The sequence below is a fragment of the Danio rerio genome, chromosome 8 (genome assembly GCF_049306965.1).
Source record: "Danio rerio strain Tuebingen ecotype United States chromosome 8, GRCz12tu, whole genome shotgun sequence".
Lineage (NCBI taxonomy): Eukaryota > Metazoa > Chordata > Actinopteri > Cypriniformes > Danionidae > Danio > Danio rerio.
Genome location: NC_133183.1, coordinates 62,726,859 through 62,753,145, shown reverse-complemented (window position 1 = coordinate 62,753,145; position 26,287 = coordinate 62,726,859). Strand labels below are relative to the sequence as shown.

Below are 26,287 nucleotides of genomic sequence, written 5' to 3'. Positions count from 1 at the left end.
TAACACTGGAGTGCATTAACGTTACAGGTCTAAAGAGAATTATAAATGATAAAGTATCTTAGATAAAACAAATACATTTATAGATATGTTACATAAAGTATATAATTGCACTCACCTAGGAAATGGAGCACAACTAAGTGCACACAGCATGCTATATTATCTGATAATTGCAGGAAATAATTCCAAAAGGTGACTGTGTAAAGCCACATAAAACAACAAAAATACGATGTATATGCAGAGTTCAGCGGCTAATCAGCTGGAATCAGCTTAAGTGAAGACGATCAGAGACCTAGCTGTCACTCAAGTGGCCACGCTCTTAATTATGCAGACCTAATATAATTTAATATAAATGAAATGAATGAGTTATGAGACAATTCACCCCCTCACAGTTGTCATGAGGAGTAATATTAGCTACATGCACCAAAATATTTTTTGTACCAGGCTGTAAACAGCTTTTTTTCTGTTGTTGCTAGAGCGGATACGTTTGCGGCCGGAAGTTAACGAGAAATATTTCTATTATTTATTAAAATTCTCATTTGTTGTATTTTATTAACGTCTACCCCCACCCCAACCCTAAACCCAACCGTCACAGTAATGTAAAAACTGTAGTTGTACCGAGTATTAGTTATGTTATCTATTAAATTACCCAATAAAATGTATTTTTAACGCCTACCCCCACCCCAACCCTAAACCCAACCATCACAGTACTGTAAAAATATAAATTATTGTTATACAGTGTCATTAAAAAATGCTGCTTTATTAATGTGCAGCCGCATATCCGATCTAGACTTTACCCTTTTTTTCTGCTGTAAAGTCGGCCATTTTAAAATTGGGGTCAATGGAAATCTGCTCTATTATGGAGCCAGGACTAGCGGAATTTCGATGAATTGCAGTGTCAGTTACTTCAGTAATTAGCTTCACCAAGAAAAGCGGGAGGTTGCCGCTTGGGCGGGACTCAACAGGCGACTAATCTACATCAAAAATATATTTTTTAACTTCTTATAATTCTTCAAGCAGATGGACACGAAACTAACCTGGACAGCTGAGAGTTGCAGACACATTCTGGACAGACTGGTGGATGCTGAGGTTCCAGTCCCGCCATCTGAATACGGCTCTGTGATTGGTCAGCGGCGAGCACGTGTTCAGCGCTTGCACCTGTTCCAACTCCAGCGCTTCACTCCAAACGCTCAGATCAGTGAGGTTTCCGACAAACGGCTCCGTTAAAGTCCCACCAAAAGTGTCCTGGTCCTGTCCCAGTATAAATATCCCATCCCCATGTATGTCCTTGGCTTTTTGTAGGGAATCCCGTTTCCCGGAATCCGCCGTTTTTCCGTCTACATAAATAGCCCAGAATCCATCGCTCGAGCGCCAGGTGACGCAAACATGGTGCCAGTTTCCATCGACCGACAGCTCGGCTTTGTATGGATGATGTTGCCCTTGAATGAGGAGCGCCAGGCGGACCTTTCTGTCGGTTTGACCGCGGCTAGACTCGTCGATTTGTCCTCTCAACTGAAATTCGTTGATGAAAACCGGAGCTGCGTATGAGAACACCGTAGACACGTTCTCGTGATGTGCATCCCACTGCACGCGCACGCAAACGCTCGCCGCCGACAGTGGCGGGAAAGTCGCGTTTACGCGCGCAAAGCCTTCCTTGGACTTGAAGGATAACCCTGGCAAGACTGTTTCTGCGAAGAATCAGACATATTGACTTAAATTTAGCTTTTTACAACTTAAAAAAGAGACACATATGCTATAAGACAGACAGATATTTTCAAAGGACAAATGTAATAAATAAGCAAAGAATAATTTCATTTTAAATCAACCAAATACGAAGAAAAAGTACCAAGGCTACTTTTTTTCTCTCACAAAAAGTAAACATAAATATTAATATTTGCTGAGTAATCTACTAGATTGCAGAGGTGTTTAAAATTAGCCTAGTTACACAGGATAAACCAAGTTTGAAAATGATTTATATAAATGGCCTATCATAAGGAAAGCGTAAGAGCCTGAACTTTGACAGATTGAGTTATTGTTTATCATTTTTGAGTTACAGTCATGCAGACTTTTGAAAAATTGTTTGTTTTTACATTTAGTAAATTTAGTAGATTTCAGCATAATTTGTTATTCAGACATTACTCTTACTAAGTTAATTCATATCAACAATAAGTGTCATCTGTATATGCAATGTAATCTGTATTTAGTTTTTAACCAGTGGAAACCTGCAGGTTAACAATTTACTCATGGACAGCCACTTCAAGATCTTTATATATGGAACTGATTAAAAAATTATCTACCAGTTTGTCTAAAATTCATATAAAAATGCTGCCATTTGTCATTTTTATGTGGTCTTGTGTGTTTGAAATTTGTTGTGATTGTATTTATTACACCAAATACTTAAATCTACTGAAGTGGTATTGTCTTAAGAACTGAATATAGAATTGTCTGAAACTTGGCACCTTTTATTCTAAATGATAGTATTTTTATTTAAAATCTGAAAGAAATGTTAACCTTTACGGAATAAAATGAAAATTACATTTTACTTAAACACGTAAAATAGTGACTAAATTTGTCATTTTTGGGTAAACGACCCCTTTAATTTTGGACATTTTACTTTCCTATAGTTTGTTTACAGCATGTACTGTATAGTGATTGGGAAAACAAAGCTTTTATAGCTTTTAATAAAATTTAACACTTCACAAAATGATTCACTGTTTCGAAATAGTTAATGAAAACACAACACTGGTTTCAGTTAAAGATATTGCTAATTTTTTAAGCGTTTTCGAAACAGTAATGAAGTAACAAAGCCTCGTTTACTTAAATCAAGTGACTTTGCAAATTAGATACGCACTCCTCACCACTGATTTGAAACTAAAGATTTGTAAAAGTTTTAAAGTCTCTCTCATATAACTTTTTAAACTGGTTGATTAGACACAAAATGTTTTTAATTGGACCAAAGTAACAGTCTTAGAAACCATACTTTCGAGACGCTCCAGATGAGTTGTGGGATGATGTCTTTTGTTTGATTGGAACCAAACCGGGCCCTTCAGGTTGGATTTATTGAGTAACTGCTGGGCTCCGTCCTCGTCCTCTTTCACCCCAGCAGTTGTGAGGACACTCGTCTGCCCGCGGCAGTAATGCAGAGCTTGTCTGAAACTCAGCGAAGTGTTCACAAGCTGGTACACCGCGTCTTTCTGCAGCAGAATGTGGGAGTCTGGCACATCTACAACAGGTTACCATCAGCTGTTTTATTGCTGGGAGTTCAGTCAATAAGATCTCAAACAGTTCAGATTTATGTCAAACATGAAAAACACACAAATTTAAGGTAAAAAAAAACAGCAAACAGCAGTAGTGGTTGCAGGAGTTTTACCATTAAAAATACGGTAGAAAAGAAATGTAAATAATATCGATGAATTGATAGTTTCTATATTTTGTGAATCAAAGGAGTTTTCATGAAAAAAGTCATTGTGAAAATTTAATATAGGGGTTTTAGTGGCTTTGGAGAAATCATCCCACCGCTGCGGAACAGAGAAAGTAAAGGTTCTGGAAATATCAAAAGATGAGATTTTTAGATGTTTCAGGAGCTTTGAAAAGTCACTCAGCTCCGAAGAAAATTAAAAAATGTCCAAGTTTTTGGAATATAAAGTAAATAATCTTTGTAAATAATAGTAGAAAGTATAAATAATTCAGTTTTTATCTGAAACCTCTTACTCAAAATGAAAAACTACACAGCAAATCTCCAAAACCAGAAGCTGTTTCTCAGCCTTGAACTCAGTTTTCAATTGCATAAAACACTTTTCTCAAAACACTACACACAACTCTCTACATAAAACACTAAAGTCTAACAGGAAGATACTTGCTTTCCTTTGTCCAAAAATCATTCGATTATTAAGTAACGATCATGTTCCATTGAGATATTTAGTAAATTTCCTACTGTAAATAAATCAAAACTTAATTTTCTCAAATTTTCAGATTTTCAAAAAGTTGTATCTCAGCTAAATTGTGTCTTGCTTAAACAAACCAAACACCAGAAGAAAACTTATTTATTCAGCTTTCAGACAAGTATACATGATTTCAATTTCCGAAAATTGCCACTAATGACTAATGAGTATATTTTACAGCATAAAAACAAAGACATTTACTTACCCAAAAGCCCACTTTCTGTCCTGTCAGACCAGGATTGAGTTGGTTCGCACAAACCCATCGTCTTCAGTGTAAAACATAGAGAGAGAAAAAGCACACAGTGTGTTTGAAATTATCATTATAGAATAATTTATTTTTTGAATATGTAGACACAAAGGAACAAGTGAAAGCCAACATTACCACAGCATGAGCCAAAGCCACCCCAAAGAGCAACAAAGGCATCTTCACATCTGAAGGAAACGGGACAAAAGCTGCTTGTAATAATGGCACAAACAAAACAAAGTAAAAGAGAGCACTATCTCAACTCAACAGATTTCAGTTCCTGCTTTAATAGGAAAGCAGACTTTTGCTCAGTCACTCTCAGTCATCTTCCTTAACAGCAGAACTGTTTTTAGATGACTTTTGCAATCACATTGAGATGTAATTTAATTAATAATACCATATTTAATATACCATAAATTGCCATTGTTTCTTGTGCAGTTGTAAGACAAATAAAACCTTTAATATATATATATATATATATATATATATATATATATATATATATATATATATATATATATATATATATATATATATATATATATATACTTTATTTACAGTAACTAGTTACTTTTAACTCATTACACTCAACACTGCTCAGCATGAAAGCATGTCTTTTTTACTGTAAGATCAAAAGGCACTTACTAAAAACATAAAATATTTTTGTCTATATTATCTCTAAGGAACAGAGAAAGTAAAGGTTCTGGAAATTAACCTTTCTCAAAAGAAACAGGAAAACTACAGGGACATATACAGTTATTTTTACTGAATTATAATTGGGAAAAAAGAGAAAAAAATTCAAAAGGGAGCTAATAATTCTGACCAGCTGTATATAAATATTTGCTTCTTCTTTTTTACGGTGTAGCAGTTCCTCCATGTTTGAGAGTCGTTGTATCACACAATTGTAATTATTTATTAATTAAACTAATAGATGAATTCAATTAAATTAAAATGAATTACTTTGCCGATTTCTTGTAAGGGATGGTGTGTGATATGAGTGTGTGATATAGGATGAAAATATGTAAAATGGCAAATGATTTTTGTCTTCAATCAAACATTTTATCGTATTAAATATTGCAAATTTAAAATAAATATTAAACAAAAAGGTCATTAGTGCCACCGATTCGCATGCAATCTGGAATACACTGTGTGCTCAGCATATACAGTTGAAGTCAGAATTATTCACCCCCCTTTATTTATTTTTTATTTTTTAAATATTTCCCGAATGATGTTTAACAGAGCAAAGAAATTTTCACAGTATGTCTGATAATATTTTGTCTTCTGGAGAAAGTCTTATTTGTTTTATTTTGGCTAGAATAAAAGCAGTTTTTAATTTTTTAAAACACATTTTAAGGTCAATATTATTAGCCCCTTTAAGCTAATTTTTCTTCGATAGTCTGCAGAACAAACCATCATTATACAATAACTTGCCTAATTACCCTAACCTGCCTAGTTAAGCTAGTTAAGCCTTTAAATGTCACTTTAAGCAGTTTCTTGAAAAATTAGTCTAGTCTAATATTAGAGAAAATAAATCAGTTATTAGAGATGAGTTATTAAAACGATTATGTGCAGAAATTTGTTGAGAAAATCTGCTCTCCGTTAAACAGAAATTGGGAGACAAAAATAAAAAAGGGGCTAATAATTCTGACCTCAACTGTTTGTAATAGAAAAATATGCCAATTTGCACACAACAGCTGCACATATAACATTGTATATAGTAATATACCTGTATATACACTTGTTAATTTGTATATTTGCATCCACTAATTACTTCTTTATTTATATAAAGATATATATATAATCTGTTTTGTGTCCTGTCTCTGTAATTCTGTTGCACTAGAAGCTCTGTCACCAAAACAAAGTCCTTGTATGTGTGAACATACCAGGCAATAAAGCTCTTTCTGATTTCTGATTAAATACAAATTTAAAAAAAGAGGAAAAATCAAGAGAAGAAAAAAATTTTGTTTAAAATTTGTAGGTTATAATTCATTTTAGTAATATTTTGCATTAATTTAACTGTATTATCTTTAAATTTCTAAATAAAATATAATTTTATTATATATTAATATATCTGTTTAATAAATCTGTTTTGTTTAAATGCACCAAAATACATCACTTATATATTCACTGAGAAATGGAGAAAGATATTCATTCTCATAATGGGGTGTGCTCCATTAAGCTGAGCACTGTATGTATAAAGCTGTCGATTTCAGATGTCACCTCTAAAGTGCAATAAGTTTATTTCTTATTGTTCCTTTTGTCTTTGCCTGATTTATTTAACCAATTGAATCGAGCTTTGACTCACAGGTGTGTTTGCAGTGTGGTCTCCTGCTGTTGTCCATCTGATAATCAGTTTGAGTCCCGTCATCCATGCATCTGTTTGCAGTGTGACGTGTGTGTCAATCTCATATTATCTGTTTCGCATCTTCCTCCTTCAGTTTGATCCAAACCCAAATCCATCTCAGGCAGACTGACCTCCTGTGAGAGTGTGTGAGTGTGTGTGTGTGTGTGTGTGTTAATGTCCTGCCCACCGGCTCCAGCGTCATTTTAGCTTTGTGATGCTAATGCATGTCATTTATTACAGCGTTGGTTGTTGCGCAAGCAGTGTGAATGTTGGCACACAGAGTTCATCAAGACCAGCGGGACGTCCAGCACTTTTTTATGTCCAAACCTCAGCAAAATGAGCATTCTGCCAGCACGTATAATGTCCAGCGTAATGTCTGCTTAAGCTATTCAGCTTGTTGCATTGAAAAGCGCAGTTCGTGGGTGGCTGGACTGCAAGAAATGCCTTTCTTGTTTTGTTTTTAGTCTAAATATCTAAAAATACTTAAATTAAGAAGCATTTTTTTAGACGTGTAAGACATATTGTCTTGTTTTCAGAAGTAAGATGCCAACATTAAGTGTGTTTTTAGTTGATACAAGCTAAATAATCTGCCAATTGGGTCAAAATGAAAACCAAAATAATTTCTCTTCCCCCAATAGCAGATTATTTAGCTTTTTTAAAGTTAAAACTCATTTAATTTTGGGATATTACTTCTCAAAACAAGACTAAATGTTTTGCTCGTCTAGAATTTTAAGAATGTTTAGATGTTTAGGACGAGAAACAAGACAAAAACTCTCAGTAAGAGTGTATGCTGAGCTTTAGTGTTCATCTGAAGACGGGACAAAAGCAGTGAGATCACTAATGCACAGTGTACACCGCAGCACACAGAGAGAGTCTGCTATTAGTATGCACTGTAGACACCAGCTCACATGTACAGAGAGAAGAAAGACTGTGGAGAACAATCTCTCAGAGAAGCACTGTGGATGAAACTTCAGCATTAAATAGGGTTTTATGGTCAAAACAATGTCTCAGTGATACTGAAATTGTGCTATGGTGACAAAAATGGCCTATGCAGAGGTGGCTCAGTGGTTAGTGTGTGGCCCCACAGCAAGAAGATCGCTGGTTTGTGTCCCGGCTGGGCCAGTTGGCGTTTCTGGCATTTCTGTGTGGAGTTTGCTTTTATTCCCCGTGTTGGTGTGGGTGGATGTTTCCCAGTACTAGGCTGCAGATTGCTGTGTAAAACATGTGCTGGATAAGCTGGTGGTTCATTCCGCTGTGGGGACCCCTTATGAATAAAGGGACTAAGGGAAGGAAAATTAATGAATTTATATTAAAAAAATTACCTTTGCTGAGTTGAAACAACACAATTCTTAAGTTTTTTTAGGACAATCTAATTGTTTTATGTTCAATCTACTTAATGTAAAAACAATTAAGTTATCTTATTGATTTGTGTGACAGCATGAAGAAACTGTGTTGAATGCAGCACTTTCTACAGTATATATTAGGGATGTAACGGTATTGTAAATACCGTCATACCGCAATATTAATTTTTTTCGATATTACCGTAGTCGCATGACTCGGTAAAACTATAGGTCTTCTGAGAAAATTTGCTCAGGCGAATGAAGCGAACGGGAGGTAGCGAAAACTACAATTCCCATCAGCCCATGCTTGACCATCATCCCTTGCGGTCTGTTGTCGCTACAGATCCAGTAATGCGGAAATGGAGTGTGCTGCTAGAAGAGGGGATGAAAAAGAGCTGGAAAACCCTAAAGCGGGTGTTGTCGCCGCGCGCGTACTGAATAGCGGTGTTGTCGCGCGAGTTCTTATCAGCTGTGTTGTCGTGCGAGTTCTTATCAGCTGTGTTGTCGCCGCGCGCGTACTGAATAGCGGTGTTGTCGCGCGAGTTCTTATCAGCTGTGTTGTCGTGCGAGTTCTTATCAGCTGTGTTGTCGCCGCGCGCGTACTGAATAGCAGTGTTGTCGCGCGAGTTCTTATCAGCTGTGTTGTCGCGCGAGTTCTTATCAGCTGTGTTGTCGCCGCGCGTGTACTGAATAGCAGTGTTGTCGCGCGAGTTCTTATCAGCTGTGTTGTCGCGCGAGTTCTTATCAGCTGTGTTGTCGCCGCGCGCGTACTGAATAGTGGTGTTGTCGCGCGAGTTCTTATCAGCTGTGTTGTCGCGCGAGTTCTTATCAGCTGTGTTGTCGCCGCGCGTGTACTGAATAGCAGTGTTGTCGCGCGAGTTCTTATCAGCTGTGTTGTCGCCGCGCGCGTACTGAATAGCGGTGTTGTCGCGCGAGTTCTTATCAGCTGTGTTGTCGCGCGAGTTCTTATCAGCTGTGTTGTCGCGCGAGTTGTTATCAGCTGTGTTGTCGCGCGCGTACTGAAAAGCGGTGTTGTCGCACGAGTTCTTATCAGCTGTGTTGTCGCGCGCGTACTGAATAGCGGTGTTGTCGCGCGAGTTCTTATCAGCGGTGTTGTCGCGCGAGTTCTTATCAGCTGTGTTGTCGCGCGAGTTCTTATCAGCTGTGTTGTCGCGCGAGTTCTTATCAGCTGTGTTGTCGCGCGTACTGAATAGCGGTGTTGTCAGCACACTGTTCAGATTGATGCAGACATGAGATCTCACTCATGGCTTGCCCTCTCAAGTGGGGGAAAGACAATGCACAGCGTTACCCACTGCTGTCAACCTGGGCCAAGTCATATCTCTCTTGTCCCAGAAAGCTCAGTCCCAAATGAGAGGGTTTTTTCTGTTGCAGGGGACATTGTAAATACCCAGAGATACCAGCTTTTACCAGATTATATTTATATGATAATTTTCCTTTAAACCCATCTCTATCTAAGTGAGTGAGTGCTTAAATGTTGAATGTGATGAGTTTTCAACAATACTAAATTGAAACTTTATTTTTTTTACATGGTTTAATATTTTTTTTGTTATTAAAATTGAAGTTCCTGTTTCAAAGCTTACAGATAGATGGCTAATTTGTATGTCATTGACACTTTTGGCACTTTTTTGGAGTATTTTCATAAGTTTTGTTTTTTCCTGTAAATGATTCAATAAATACCGTACCGTGACATTCATAACGAGGTATTACCGTACCGTGAAATTCTGATACCGTTACATCCCTAGTATATATATTAGGCATGGCCCGTTATAAAATTCTGACGGTATAATAACCCTAGATGAAAATATCATGGTTTCACGGTTTCACGGTTTTGCAATTCCTACTCTAAAATATATTCTTTTTAAATGTCTGCGTAAAAAACTAAAACTTTTTCCCCTTTGAACACAATATATTTTATTTTGTGAAATATTTAAAATATTTTGGCAGTAAACATGTCAGGCTAAAGAATTACTGCATTACTGTCTTCTGCCGTCCTCATTAGTTTTAAAACACAGATTTATTTACAAATTAAATCGGCATCTTTGGATATTTATTCTGCTGGATATTTATTCTGGTGCAGTTACCAACCCAGGCTCATTCTGAAAACGTAGTCCAGCGGACGTTTCTGGAGGCCGCGACATTCGTCCCGGGAGGTACGTATTTGTGCAGTTTTTGTTTACGTGAATCCGCGAGAGGCCACTCTGTGCGCTTTTTCGTATCTCGAACGTCTCTCGCGAGTGCCGTTTGCGCCCGCGCTGTTCTCGCGTCAACCCACCAGAGGCCGCTGTCTGTCTGACTGACCGAATGATTGACTGCGCGACCGGCCAATCAGCTGACCCACCCTCCTCCTTCCCTGAACCCAACCAGTTTTACCGATTGACCCGCCCGCCCGCTCACTTCCCTAAACCCGAGCAACAATTTAGAAAAGCCGTCTAGAAAAAGAAAAGCACTCGTCTGTTTTTTTTTTTACCACTTTTTCGGATTTTACCACGTTCTCCCCCTGTTATGAACTTTTTCGCTTTATTTTTTGGATTCTGTTTTTGTCTTACCTGGTTTCTGGAACCGCTATTCCCCAAACTCGAACCCGGATGCCTTTGTCAACTCCTCCTCTCTGCATCTGAAGTCCGCCGACGCACACGATGAGCTGACCGGACAAACTGATGCCCCATTCACATGGGGCTTCAGCGTCAACGCTTCCCATTCATTTTTAATGAGTGATGTCAGGCGTTGCCGAACTGCATTGTGGATCCGTCAGCGCCACTTCAAAGGCGTTGCTTGCTGCAGAAGTTGGAACTAGCTCAACTTTTCAAGCGCCGTCGGAAGCGTCAGCCAATCAGATCGCTGTATGCAAATACACCAGCTAGACAGTGGCCTATTACTGACTGAATTTCATTGGCGGACGCTGCTATGACGATCGCTTCGGCCCCATCTTCAGACACGCCTTCAGTCAAGCGTTGACGCTGAAGCCCCTTGTGAATGGGGCGTGTCTGCAGCGGGAAAGCCCTCCACACGAAGCCGTCAGCCGGCAAGCGCGAAAGGGAACAGCACCACACCGCCCCGTAGCGTTCGCTTAAAAAAATGAAATGCAGCCATACGTGCCTCCCGGGACGTATTTCCCTGTCTCCAGAAACGTCCGCTGGACTACGTTTTCAGAATGAGCCTGGGTTGGCAGATACTGTTGTCCTAAAATAAGTATAAATAAAAGATCTTACACATACATTGGGAACGATATTGTAGAACATTTTGACGGTTTTGAAACCTTGACTTTTCCAAACCATGGTATACCTTGAACACGCTTATCGTCCCCTGCCTATTATTCATTCATTCATTTTCTTGTCGGCTTAGTCCCCTTATTAATCGAGGTCGCCACAGTGGAATGAACCGCCAACTTATCCAGCACATTTTTACGCAGCGGATGCCCTTCCAGCTGCAACCCATCTCTGGGAAACATCCACACACACTCATTCACACACACACACTCATACACTACGGACAATTTAGCCTACCCAATTCACCTGTACCGCATGTCTTTGGACTGTGAGGGAAACCGGAGCACGGGGAGGAAACCCATGCAAACGCAGGGAGAACATGCAAACTCCACACAGAAACGCCAACTGGGCAGAGGCTCAAACCAGCAACCCTCTTGCTGTGAAGCGACAGCACTACCTACTGCTCCACTCCGTCACCCATGCCTAATATATATATATATATATATATATATATATATATATATATATATATATATATATATATATATATATATATATATATATATATATATATCTTTTTTACATCTGATGCTTGGAATTTAGAGGCTGGAGATATAGAGGCTGGAGATATTCACACACTGCTGACACACAACTGTGTTTAAACCCCTTATAAAGGTGATTTCAGCATAATAGCTCCCCTTTAAAGTTTAGTAGCTGGCAGCTGCACGGGACGGAGTTACTGAACTCAGAGCAGTGAATGTGGGCCATAAAACCTGCCTTAGAAGAAGGAGGAGAAGTTCAAGCATTTTTCCAAAGGGAGCCCGGAGCAACAGACGACCACAGTGTGAATGAAGGCGCTTTTAAACACTTGCTTTGTCATGGCAGATGCTCAATCGCTCATCAAACAGCTGATCTGCGCTCTTCTGAACTGACTCAGACCAAAGATGTGCTGGAGACCATGCTGTAAATTAGAGCTGCACGATATATCTCGTTTCAGCATCGGTCAAAAGCAATGTGCTCATGCGCAATAGACACGTCGCAGGATATGCAGTGCTGAGTCTGGATTATAGTTCAGCATTTAAATGTGTTTTTGACTGTATGAGGATTTTAAAAGCGTTCAGGCTTTATGTGCTGTTTTCCACTTTAAGGCAACCCGGGGTGCTGATATATACTGGTTAAACTGGCAGCGGGCTGGTTATAGAGACCAAAACAAAGACAGATATTCCAGCAGGGATGGCATAAAGAAGAATAACTGAATTCAGCATTGTTTTTCAGATAAAATTGTTCAATTAGCATGTTTCCTAAATATCTGCAAACACATCATAGTATTTTTATGCTTCAGAAGAGTCAAAAACTTACAGCAGCCTTAGTCAGCATGAACTCATGTACTATTATGTTTATGTAAAAATTAATGTGCCCTCAGAGTATTAAATTCAATACTATAGCCATCCCCCCCATCGAAACAACTTTTTTGGTCACATGGAAAGCTTTGAGGCGGAGCTATCAGTCCTTTAGGGTGGAGCTATTAGTCATTTAGGGTGGGACTATCAGTCATTTAGGGCGGCGCTATTAGTGATTTAGGGCGCGACTATCAGTCATTTTGGGCGGAGCTATAAGTAATTTAGGGTGGAGCTATCAGAAATTTGGGGCGGGGTTATCTGTAATTTAGGGTGGGACTATCAGTCATTTAAGGTGGAGCTATCAGTCATTTTGGGCGGAGCTGTAAGTAATTTAGGGTGGAGCTATCAGTCATTTGGGGCGGGGTTATCAGTAATTTAGGGCGGGACTATCAGTCATTTGGGGCGGGGTTATCAGTAATTTAGGGCGGGACTATCAGTCATTTAGGGCGGCGATATTAGTAATTTAGTGCTGAGCTATCAGTAATTTAGGGCGGGACTATCAGTCATTTGGGGCGGGGTTATCAGTAATTTAGGGTGGGACTATCAGTCATTTGGGGCGGGGTTATCAGTAATTTAGGGCGGGACTATCAGTCATTTGGGGCGGGGTTATCAGTAATTTAGGGCGGGACTATCAGTCATTTAGGGCGGCGATATTAGTAATTTAGGGCTGAGCTATCAGTAATTTAGGGCGGGACTATCAGTGATTTAGGGCGGCGATATTAGTAATTTAGGGCTGAGCTATCAGTAATTTAGGGCGGGACTATCAGTGATTTAGGGCGGCGATATTAGTAATTTAGGGCTGAGCTATCAGTAATTTAGGGCGGGACTATCAGTGATTTAGGGCGGCGATATTAGTAATTTAGGGCTGAGCTATCAGTAATTTAGGGCGGGACTATCAGTGATTTAGGGCGGTGATATTAGTAATTTAGGGCTGAGCTATCAGTAATTTAGGGTGGAGCTATCAGTCATTTGAGGCGGGGTTATCAGTCATTTAGGGCAGAGCTATTATTCATTTAGGGCAGCGCGATTAGTAATTTAGGGCGGAGCTAACAGTAATTTCGGGTGTAGCTATCAGTCATTTGGGGCGGGGTGGTCAGTCATTTAGGGCGAGACTTTCAGTCATTAAGGGCGGCGCTATTAGTAATTTAGGGCTGAGCTATCAGTAATTTAGGGTGGCGCTATTAGTCATTTAGGGCTGAGCTATCAGTAATTTAGGGCGGCGCTATTAGTCATTTAGGGCTGAGCTATCAGTAATTTAGGGTGGCGCTATTAGTCATTTGGGGTGGGGTTATCAGTCATTTTGGGTGGGACTATCAGTCATTTAGGGCGGCGCTATTAGTGATTTAAGACGAAACTATCAGTAATTTAGGGTGGAGCTATCAGTGATTTGGGCAGGGTTATCAGTCATTTGGGGCGTAGCTATTAGTCATTTAGAGTGGAGCTATCAGTAATTTAGGGTGGAGCTATCAGTCATTTAGGGCGGAGTTATCAGTCATTTAGGGCGGAGCTATTGGTAATTTAGGATGGTGCTATCCGACAATTTGGATGGTGCTATCAGTTCTTTAGGGCGGAGCTATTAGTTATTTAAGGTGGAGCTAGCAGTAACTAGGGCGGGGCTATTAGTGCTTTAAAGCAGGACTATCCGTCCTTTAGGGTGAGGCTATCAGTCCTTTGGGGTGGAGCTTTCAGTCATTTAAGGAGGGGCTATCAGTCATTTAGGTCAGAGCTATTAGTCATTTTGGGTGGGACTAGGAGTCATTCAGGGTGTAGCTATCAGTCATTTAGGGTGGGGTTATCAGTCCTTTAGGGCGGGACTATCAGTCATTTAGGGTGGAGATATTAGTCATTTAGGACGGTGCTATCAGCTGTTTAGGTTGGAGTTATTAGTCATTTAAGATGGAGCTATCAGTAATTTAGGGTGGAGCTATCTGTCATTTAAGGTGGGGCTATCATTCCTTTAGGGTGGAGCTATATATCATTTAGGGCGGAGCTATCAGTCATTTGGGGTGGAGCTATAAGTAATTTTGGGCATGACTATGAGTTATTTAGGTTGAAGCTATCAGTTCTTTAGGGCGGGTTTATCAGTCTTTTAGGGCAGGGTTATCAGTTGTTCAGGGTGGAGCTATCAGGCATATAGGGCAGGACTATCAGTCCTTTGGTGTAAGGCTGTCAGTCATTGATGGGGGAGGCTATCAGCCCTTAGGGTGGAGCTATCAGTCTTTAAGGGCGGGGCTATCAGTCATTTAGGGTGGAGCTATGAATCATTTTGGGTGAGGCTATAAGGGCATGTCTCATTTTAGCTCATTCATCAGCTTTTTTCATTTAATTAGCAACACCTTTTCCAACAATGCTTGACTTCTGTTTCATAGCAGCTTAAAAATGAATACACTTACATTGAGAGTCTTTGATGTTTGCATGAACAGTTGCATCACTGGTTTGATATTTCCCCCTGTAGATGTTGCGGAGGACTGAGGGGGACCTGAAACAACACATCGAACCATTCCCGCCTCTTCTTCCAGTAAAGTCCCTCCCCGTTTCTCTCTGGATCATCTTCAGCCAGCTGCTCCTTTTAATCAGCCTTGACCCGTCCTGCATCCAGAGCGAACAAAGCCACACAGGCATTTATCTTCCTTCCCTCAACATTACACTTAAATCCAGTGACAAGCCCTTTTCTCTGGCCTCCTCTCCTCCACATGCACCGCAGGCCATGGCAACCCCAGCGCTCTATCAATGGCATGAGCACGTCAAACACAGAGACAAAGAAGCGCAGATCTTCCCAGAAGACGAGCGCCGCCGCCGCTTCATATGATCTCTGATGAATGAAACACACAGAGAGACGAGGGGTCACCTGATCTGATTAGGAACATTTCCTTCTGAATGTTCAATGCATTCTTCAACACCTTAGGTTGATTCATGGAACGCTGCAGGAAACATGCATTGAAAGAGCAGGCGATGTTGGGTAAGACGTGTCAGTGAGTAAACAGGCTTATAATTGTATTTAGTGCAAAAATACAGCACTAAAAAAAATTAAGGTTTGGGTTGACATAATATCTGGCACACTACACTCATGAACATGAAACTCCCAATACAGAATTTGTTTTTCTACAATTATATTTTTTACAGTGTGGCGTGTTTGTCTTTGGCTATCAGACTCTAGCAGACCCGCTTTATGAGCATCAGTCCGGCCAGCACATCCCCATAGAGACGCTCTTTATGGAGCTCAGCCATAAATGCTGCGGGTATCAGCGCTCAAACAAAGGCAAAAACAGGGGCCAATCACAAAATGCTTGGTGTGGAGGGTTTAAGGGGTCACGTGACCAATTTGTCCCAAATGACCCTACACTTTAGAAAGCCCCACCGAGCCAGTATGAGATAAATCGCCACTGATATAGCAAGAATACTTTGCACTTCACCCAAAAATGAACATTTACTCACGATTTCCAAAACTGTATGATGTTTATTTTATAGAATATTGAAGAAGATATTTTGGAGAAAGCTGGAAACCTGTAACCATTGACTTCCATAGTAGGAATAACAAATGCTTTGGAAGTCAGTGGTTACAGGTTACCAGCATTTTTCAAAATATCTTCTTTAGTGTTACTCACTATTTACTCACCATTAAGTGTTTCCAAACCTTTCTGAGTTTCGGTTTTATGTTAAACACAAAATAATATATATAGAAGAACACTAACAACCTGTAAATATTGACTTCCAGAGCAGAAAAAAACTATTACTATGAAAGTCGATGGTTACAGGTTTCCAGCATTTTTCAAAATATCTTCTTTAATGTTCAACATAATTATGTTGATTATTGCTTCTGACTTATGCTGACACCCTGTGGCCAGTTGGTGTAGTGCAACAGTACTCAATACGTCTCAATACGTTGAACACACACACACACACACACACACACACACACACACACACACACACACACACACACAAAGAATATATATTAAAGAAAAAAAAAACCTGTAAACATTAGGTGCCTTAGTAGGAAAAACAAATGCTACGGAAGTCAATGATCACATGTTTCCAGCATTTTTCAAAATATCTTCTTTTGTGTTTAACAGAATATTGAATATCTTGTGGATTTGTCTTCTGTCCTATTCTGACACCCTGTGGCCAGTTGGTGTAGTGCAACAGTACTCAATATGGGACAGTTCACCCAAAAATGAAAAGTCACTCACTATTTACTCACCCTCCAGTGGTTCCAAACCTTTGTGAGTTTCTTATTTACGCTTAACAATGAACACAAAATATGTTTTGAAGAAAGCTGGAAACCTGTAAACACTGACCTCCATAATAGAAAAAACAAATGCTATGGAAGTTAATGGTTACTTATTTCCAGCATTTTTCTAAATATCTTCTTTAGTGTTATATGCTGACACCCTGTGGCCAGTCGGTGTAGTGCAACAGTACTCAATGCGTCTTTAAAGGGTTCAGTTCACCTAAAAATGAAAAGTTACTCACTATTTACTCACCATTATGTGTTTCCAAACCTTTCTGAGTTTCGGTTTTATGTTAAACACAAAAGAAGATATTCTGAAGAAAGCTAAAAACCTGTAAATATTGACTTCCAGAGCAGAAAAAAACAACTGCTATGGAAGTCAATGGTTACTTGTTTTCAGCATTTTTCTAAACATCTTTTGTGTTCAACAGAATATTGAATGTCTTGTGGAATTGTCTACTATCGCTTCTGACTTATGCTGACACCCTGTGGCCAGTCGGTGAAGTGCAACAGTACTCAATACGGACTTAAAGGGATATTTTACCCCAAAAATCAATTCTCACACTATTTACTCACCCTCCAGTGGTTCCAAACCTGTGTGAGTTTCTTATTTATGCTTAACAATGAACTGAGTTTAGTTTTTATGTTAAACACAAAGGAATATATTTTGAAGAACACTAACAACCTGTAAACATCGGGTTCCTCAGTAGGAAAAACAAATGCTATGGAAGTCAATGGTTACCTATTTCCAGCATTTTTCAAAATATCTTCTTTAGTGTTCAACATGATATTGAATATCTTGTGGAATTGTCTACCATAGATGTGACATATGCTGACACCTTGAGGTCAGTCTGTGCAGTGCAACCATACTTTATACATCCTTAAATAGATAATTCCCCCAAAATGAAAAGTTACTCACTATTTATTCAGCCTCAAGTGGTTCCAAACCTTTTTGAATTTCTTTTTTATGTTGAACAATGAAAATAAAAGAAGATATTTTGAACAATGCCACAAATCTGCAATCATTGACTTCCATAGTAGGGAAATCAAATACTGTGGAAGTTACAGGTGTCCAGCATGTTTCAAAATATCTTCTTTTGTGTTCAACAGAATGTTGAATGTCTTGTGGAATTGTCTTCCATTGTGTCTGACTTATGCTGACACCCTGTGGCCAGTCTGTGTAGTGCAACAGTACACAACACGTTCTTCATGAGTTTCATTTTTTATTCAACAGAAAATAATATATTTTGAAGAAAGCTGGAAACCTGTAACCATTGAGTTCCATAGTAGGAAGTTGAACCTATTGTTCCCATAATAGGGCAAGTACCAACCTACGCCACACATGTCACATGGGTTCAACCGTGCATACCGGTTGCCGGTTGCAATGGCAAACACGTGGTGTTGTGCGGTAGGATGCCAAAATCGAAAGTCCAAAAATAGAAAACTTTTACCGTACACCACACTGCTTTAATGCCAACTGCAGACGTCTTTGGCTAAGAGCCTTCATAAGAGCTAAATGGAGTGAGGAGCTAAATAAAAATGCTGGACTCTGCAGTTCTCATGTTATACTAGGTAACTTTATGCGGTACAGGTGAATTGGGTAGGCTAAATTGACCGTAGTGTAAATGAGTGTGTATGGATGTTTCTAAGAAATGGGTTGCAGCTGAAAGGGCATACGCTGCATAAAACATATGCTGGATAAGTTGGGGGTTCATTCCGCTGTGGCGACCCCAGATTAATATAGGGACTAAGCCGAAAAGAAAATGAATGAGTGAACATTTTAATAATTGTTTAGGTTGCAGTAAACTGCCTGTCCACTAGAGGTCACTGCTGAACAACTACTGTAATTAGCGATTTTAAAGAGACAGTTCAAATGATTTACTGTCATCATTACCTCACCTTTACTTGTTCCAAACCACTTTGACTTCCTTTCTTCTGTTGAACACAAAGAAAGATGTTTTAATGAACATTGGAAAACTTTGATGTTCATAGTATTTGATTTTACTGTTATGGTTACAAATTTAGGGACGGCACGGTGGCTCAGCACTATGTTAGCACTAAGGTCTCACAGCAAGAAGGTCGCTGGTTTGAATCCTGACTGGGCCAGTTGGGGTTTCTGTGTGGAGTTTTCCGCCAAAGCGGAATGAACCTCCAACTATTCCAGCACTTGTTTTATGCAGTAGATGCTCTTCCAGCTGCAACTACACTACGGCTAATTTAGTTCATCAATTCCCCTATACCCTAACCCGCTTCTCAGTGTGGATTAAAGTCAAGTTGTAGTAAAATGGCACAAATTACAGCATTTGTAAATCTGAAAATGGTACAGTTGTACAATGGTACTTCATAATGGTAAATATTTAACAGTTATGCAACACCTAATAGACCTGACCTTATTTTTTTGTTAACATTATGATCAGTCATGTGGAGTTGAAGGTAAAATTATTTCCCAAGTGCTGTTTACTGGAGAGAAAATACATAATTTATTTGATAAGGAATTTCTAATAACAGTTGGATAATATTAGACTAGATATTCTTCAAGATACTAGTATTCAGCTTTTTTAAAGGCTTCACTAGGGTTAATTTAATAGACTAAATACATTTAAAAGTCATGGGACAACTTTGTTCTGTAGCCAAAAAAGTCTGAATGGGGCTAATAATATTGACCTAAAAACTGCTTTTATTCCAGCTAATGTTTTTAAAAAAGAAAAATAGTAAATACTATGTAAAATATTATTATTAATAATAATAATAATAAAATAATAAAATAAGAATAATAATAATAGTAAAAATATGATAATAATAATAGTAATAATAATAGTAATAACAATAAGAATAATAATAATGATGGTAATAATAATAATAATAATAACAATAATAATAATAATATAATAATAATAATAAAATATTAATAATAATAATAATGATAATAATAATAGTAATAATAATAATTATTATTATAATATCAAATAATAATAAAAATAGTAATAATAATAACAAGTAATAACAAAAGTAATAATAATAATACTAATAGTAATAATAAATAATATAATAATAATAATAATAATAATAATAATAATAATAGTTGTAATAATAATAACAAATAATATTAATAATAACAAATAATAATAATAAAAATAATAATAATAATAATAATAATAATAATAAGTTGTAGACCTAATGTAGACATAATCCTGAGCCTGATACTTCAGTAGGTCCAAACATCAAACATCCTGCTGACATTAATGAAGTATTTGTCCTCCTGTCATCAGTCATTAAAAGTTCGTAAAACCCCCATTGATCAGCATAATGGCGTAATAACTCCATTAACATTTCTCAACGCTGATTCATGCTTTCACGGCTTATCAATCTCGTCACATCAAGCTCCTTTTGTGTGCATAGTCTCATGTGTGTGTTGTGGCTTCCAGTTTCAAAGTGTGTGTGTGTTGTGGAAAGGAGAGAGGGGTTTTGGTTTGGCTGGAATGCACCGTCACGTCCAAGAGGAGACTAAAGTCAACATGGGATGATAACTGTTTTAAGGATTACCACGGTTTGGAAAAGTCAAGATTTTAACACCGCTAAAATGTTCTGTTTCTATACGATATACAGCTGAGAACAAAGTTATTCACCCTCCTGTGTTTTTCTTTTTCAAATATTTCCTCTGTTAAACATTAACAGATTCAGGCATTTTCACATTATTTATTTGTTTTGTTTCGGCTAGAATAAAAGCAGTTTCAATTTTTTTAAAGCCATTTTAATAAAATATTTTTTGGTTATTATATAATATATTAATATATTTGTTTTGGATTGTCTAAAAAAAAAACACTGTTATACAATGACTTGCCTAATTACTTTAACTTTACTCTGATTACCCTAGTAAAGCCTTTAAATGTCACTTTAAGCTGTATAGAAGTGTCTTGAAGAATATCTAGTCTAATATTATGTGCTGTCATCATGACAAAGAGAAAATAAATCAGTTATTAGAAATGAGTTATTAAACTATTATGTTTAGAAATGTGCTGAAGAAAATCTCTCTGTTAAACAGAAATTGAGGGAAAAAATACATAAAGTATATATACTTTTTACAAATACTTTATTCAGTTTTTTAAGGCAACCATATCTCCAGAAACCAACGCAGGCTCATTCCGAAAACGTACCCCTATAAACATTTCTAGAGAGCGCCAAAAACATCCTAGGAGCTGTTTTTTTTTTTTTGCAGTTTTTGTCATTGCAAAACCACCAGAGACCACTGTGTACGCTGTTTGAGGTCTCAAATTTCTTTTGCGAGTACTATTCGTGCCTGCTGTCCTTGCATAAATCTACCAGAGGCCACCGTTGACTGACTGACTGACCCACTCTCCTGCTTCCCTAAACACAACCATTAGTGTTTTCAAAAGCACTGTTTGACCCGCGCCCACACACTTCCCTAAACCCAACCACTAGTGTTTTCAAAACCTTCGATTGACCAGCACCCACCCACTTCCCAAACCCAACCAATATTGTTTTCAAAAGCTCCGATTGACCAGTGCCCGCCCTCTACCCTAAACCCAACCAATAGTGTTTTCAAAAGCTCTGATTGACCAGCACCCACCCACTTCCCTAAACCCAACCATTAGTGTTTTCAAAAGCTCTGACTGACCAGCACCTACTCACTTCCCTAAACCCAACCACTAGTGTTTTCAAAACCTTCGATTGACCAGCACCCACCCACATCAAAAGCTACTGCTCAGCCCACGATTCATGAAAAACTAATCGCTTATAAATCGATTTCCCAGCATGCTCTAGAGTTGAACAGTGCAGTGGCTTACTGTATCATTCATTCATTTTCCTTCAGTTTAGTCAGGGGTCACCACAACGGAATGAACCGCCAACTATTTCAGCATAGGTTTTACACAGTGGATGCCCTTTCAGCTGCAACCCAGTACGCTTACTGTCAGAGAAAGATCTCCAAAGATGCTGTAAAGTTGAAACTAATGAAGACAGCAGAAGTCAATGATTTAATTATTTAGCCTGACATGTTTACTGCTCCAAATATTATAAATGTTTCTTAAAATAAAATATATTGTGTTCAATAGGGGAAAAGTTATTTATTTATTTATTTTTTAACCCAGACATTTAAAAGGAACCTATTTTAGAGCATTAACCGTGATGTTTTATTCCAAGGTTATCATACTTTCAGAATCTTATGCCTAGACTAAAGTCATCCGCGGGTGGACGCTGAACTGTGGGTGACTCTGGAGGTGGGCAGGGGGTGCAGATACACGCTTGTTTTATGAGCGGGGGGAAAAACACAAATGGCACCGAGGTGAAGAGGTCGGGAACATAATTCTGAAATGCGCAGATAAATCAGTGTGTGCGAGCAGAGAATGAGCTGTTTCAAACACCTGATGTTTCCTTTACACTCGCCCCCACAGGAGCTGGCACCATTCTACAAACTCACCCCAGAGACTACACAGTCTCACTCCAGACGTATAGACGAATCGTCTGTTGATGTTGTTTTGACATCAAGGCGAAGCCCTTGTGGAACAGATCTGAAATTTGAAGCATTTACAGCAAAAGTTTAGCTAAAATTCATAAACATTTACAGCTGAAGTCTGAGTTATGTATAACCTTTAACCCCCATTTTCTTGGGGTTGAAGATTTTCTTCAGCACATTTCTAAACATAATAGTTTTAATAACTCATGTCTAATAACTGAATTATTTTCTCTTTGTCATGATGACAGCACATAATATTAGACTAGACATTCTTCAAGACACTAGTGTTCAGCTTAAAGTGACATTTAAAGGCTTCACTAGGGTAATTAGGGTAAAGTTAGGGTAATTAGGCAAGTCATTGTATAACAGTGGTTTGTTCTGGAGACAATCCAACACTAATATTCAACATAGGCTCATTCTGTAAATGTAGCCCTATATACATTGCTGGAGATTGTGAATTATGTAGCCAGATGTATGTATAGCTGCATTTCGTTTTTAAAACGAATGCTAAGGGAATGTATGACGCAGTTCCTGCTTAGCTCCGTATGGACGGCTTTTCTGCCGTAGCCAGTTTGTCCAGTAGGTTCGCCGCGTACGTTGGCGGAATTTAGACGCAGAGAGGAGTTGACCATGACGATAGGGTTTGAGTCTGGCAAAGAATTGTTGCAGAAAGCAGGTAAAACAAAAAAATCTAATAAACAAGTAAATAACAGGGTGTGAGTGTGGTAAAATCTGAAAACGTGGTAAAAATCATGCGAGGGCTTTTCTTTTTCTGGATTGCTTATTAAAACACTGTCGGTTGGGTTTAGGGAAGGGGATGGGTGGGTCAGCCGATCAGTCAGTGGACAGCGGCCTCTGGTGGGTTTATGTGAGAACAGCAGGCATGAATGGCACTCGCGAGAACATTGAGATCTGGAAAAGTGACACAGCAGCCTCTGGTGGATTCACGAAGACAAAAACGGCAAAAAAACGCAGCTCCTAGGACAGGGGTGTCCAAACTTTTTGGGCCGAGAGCCAGATGGAAAAAAAAAACGTTTTCGTGGGCCAAATTTTACTTACATCACACAGACACGCATATATAGATGTATATATATATATATATATATATATATATATACAGTTGAAGTCAGAATTGTTAGCCTCCCTAAATTATTAGCCCCCCTTTTTATTTTTTCCCCAATTTCTGTTTAACGGAGAGAAGAATTTTTTTTTCCACACATTTCTAAACATATTAGTTTTAGTAACTCATTTCTAATTACTGATTTATTTTATCTTTGTCATGATGACAGCAAATAATATTTGACTAGATATTTTTCAAGACACTTCTATACAGCCTAAAGTGACATTTAAAGACTTAACTAGGTTAGTTAAGTTAACTAGTCAAATTAAGGTAATTAGGCAAGTTAATAGGGCAACAATGTTTTTTTCTGAAGACTTAAGGGGCTAATAATTTTGACCTTAAAATGGTTCATAAAAAATTAAAAACTGCTTTTATTCTAGGCGAAATAAAACAAATAAGACTTTCTCCAGAAGAAAAAATATTATCAGACATGCTGTGAAAATGTCCTTGCTCTGTTAAACATCATTTGGGAAATATTTAAAAAAGAAGAAATAAATCAAAGAGAGGCTAATAATTCAGACTTCAACTGTGTGTATATAGATAGATAGATAGATCATAACAAGAACTGCTGCTTAATTGAATGCATGTAATAGCGACACCCGGTGGTTATTTATTGAATTACGTTCATTTTTTGTATAGCGGGCCAGATTCTATTGATATTTATAAAAAGCCTCACGGGCCGCCACAAAACTGATTGCGGGCTGCAGATGGCCCGCGGGCCGTAGTTTGGACACCCCTGTCCTAGGACATATTTGGTGCGCTCTAGAAAGGTATACAGGGGTATGTTTTCACTTTTCTGAATGAGCCTGGGTTGGCTATATTGTCTTGGTTGGTGTTGCATATTACACTATAATAACCTTGTAATAAACTGCAGCACATTTTCTGTTATTTTACAGACTTACTTCTCCATATATTATTTCTTATATTATTTTAAACGACTAAAATGTCAATAAAAGTCACTTTGTAAAACGGTAGAGTTGAAGTTTCAACATCAGAAGTGAACAGAGCAGAGATCAACATCCCATAATGCACTTCACAACCAGTAAATAAATGGAAAACACTTGTGAATCACAAAATATGCAAATGGTTAATAAACCATTTCACAGGGTACATATTTTATTTGCAGAACTCCTCAGACCTCACTCATTTTCACCCCCTGGCTATGGCAATGCAAAAAGGGCATTAGCTGTGTGTCAGGGCAGCATGAGGACATTCACACCTTGTTAAGTTTTACTGCTTGTGCATTTGTTCGTCCCAGTACTGCCCCTTTGATGTGAACACCACAGGGAAATAAACTGAAGATCAGTCGCAACACAAACACTCTAATGCACTGATGGAGACAGAGCTGCGCTCAAAACACAACTGCAGACACTGCAAATGAATTGAGGTCATTGGATTTAAAGTAGTAGTTGACCCAGAAATGATCATTCTGTTATTAATTACTCACCCTCATGTCATTTAAATCCCTCATTCATCTTCAGAATACAAATGAAGATATTTTAGATGAAATCTGAGAGCTCCCTCATCCAGAAAATGCTGAAAGGAGCAAAAAAAGCATATCATGGTGCACTGTAAAAATATCTGTTCATCAACAGAGTCTGTGTTCTGTGTTTATTTGCGGTTGTGAATTGCATTATGGGATGTTGATCTCTGCTCTGTCCACTTTTAATGTTGAAAATTCAACAGAAAATACAGTTTAACAAAGTGACTTTTATTTACATTTTATATTTTAACATAATATAATGTATAAGAATTAATAATATGTAGAGAAATAAGTCTTTAAAAGAACAGAAAATGTGCTGGTGGTTATTGTCACGTAATATACAACACCAAACAAAAGTCCCTTTTTTCAACTTTTCAAGGTTAAAAGTTGTTGGACGAAAGATTAGCATCCCATTATGCAATTCAAAAGCAGAAATAAATGGGTAAAAAATAAAAACATGAATTACAAAATACAGAAAACTGCTAATTTAGAGATTTTTTTACAGTGTATGTTTTGAAAAACTGAAATGAAAGGAGCTGCTTGTAGAATTTATATAGTCTTGTTTATAGCGACACTGGTGGCCATTCTGTGAACTGCACACACACATTGCGAACAATACACTGAACATAATTCAACATAATCTCATCTCTTTTTTCTTTTTTTGATTAGAAAATGTGTGAGTAATATCGTATTAAAGTGGCTTTTATTGACATTTTAGTGGTTTAAAATAATATAATGTATAAGAAAATATATACGTGTGTAAAATAACAATAAATGTGCTGCAGTTCATTACAAGGTTTTTGTAGCGTAATGTACAACACCAAACCAGACACTATAGCACTTCACACTGTTACACATGTTCAATAAAAGTCAGGGTAAAAGTTGTTGGATGAAAGATTAGCATCCCATAATGCAATTCAAAAGCAGAAATGAATGGGGAAAAATAAAAACCTGAACCACAAAATATGTAAAACCCCTGAATTTGAGATATTTTTCACAGTGTATGTTTTGAAAAACTGTACATGCAGATGACAATGAAACAAAAGGAGCTGCTTGTAGAATTTAAATAGCCTTGTTTATAGCGACACCGGTGGCCATTCAGTGAACTGCACATGCACATTGCGGACAAGACACTGAACATGATTCATTATACTCTCATGTTGAAGATCTTTTTTATTTTTTGCTTAGAACATGTCTGAGTAATAACGTACATTGCATGAAAGGTGCGATATGTAATAATTTATTGAAAATCCACTAGAACGGTGTTATATATGCTGTAAAAATATCTGTTAATAAACTGCTTCTGTATTTTGTGATGTTTTTCATTTATTTACGGTTGTGATGTGCATTATGGGATGTTGATCTCTGCTCTATCCACTTTTGATGTTGAGAATTCAACTCTACAGTTTAACAAAGTGACTTTTATTGACATTTTAATAGTTTGAGATCATAATATGATATATAAGAAATAATAATATATAGAGAAA

The 26,287-nt window shown here is 38.0% G+C and overlaps 1 protein-coding gene across 10 annotated transcripts in view; it reads right to left on the bottom strand.

Annotated features, from left to right (window-relative positions):
• The window catches only part of adgrd2 (adhesion G protein-coupled receptor D2), a 118,974-nt gene that overhangs the window by 33,559 nt on the left and 59,128 nt on the right, over positions 1-26,287 (bottom strand). For 3 of the 10 annotated variants that reach the window (XM_073911283.1, XM_073911277.1, XM_073911281.1), the window contains 6 exons: positions 24,765-24,853; positions 14,887-15,305; positions 4,321-4,370; positions 4,144-4,204; positions 2,978-3,220; positions 1,035-1,685 (listed from right to left, as the gene is read on the bottom strand). In XM_073911283.1, the coding sequence (XP_073767384.1) occupies positions 1,035-1,685; positions 2,978-3,220; positions 4,144-4,204; positions 4,321-4,370; positions 14,887-15,115 (1,234 nt within the window). In that variant the 5' untranslated portion in view covers positions 15,116-15,305; positions 24,765-24,853. Of the gene's footprint in view, positions 1-1,034; positions 1,686-2,977; positions 3,221-4,143; positions 4,205-4,320; positions 4,371-6,487; positions 6,655-14,886; positions 15,306-18,623; positions 18,660-22,161; positions 22,253-24,764; positions 24,854-26,287 lie in introns of those variants that run through there. The other 7 variants (XM_073911284.1, XM_073911276.1, XM_073911282.1 and 4 more) reach the window with 5 other exon arrangements.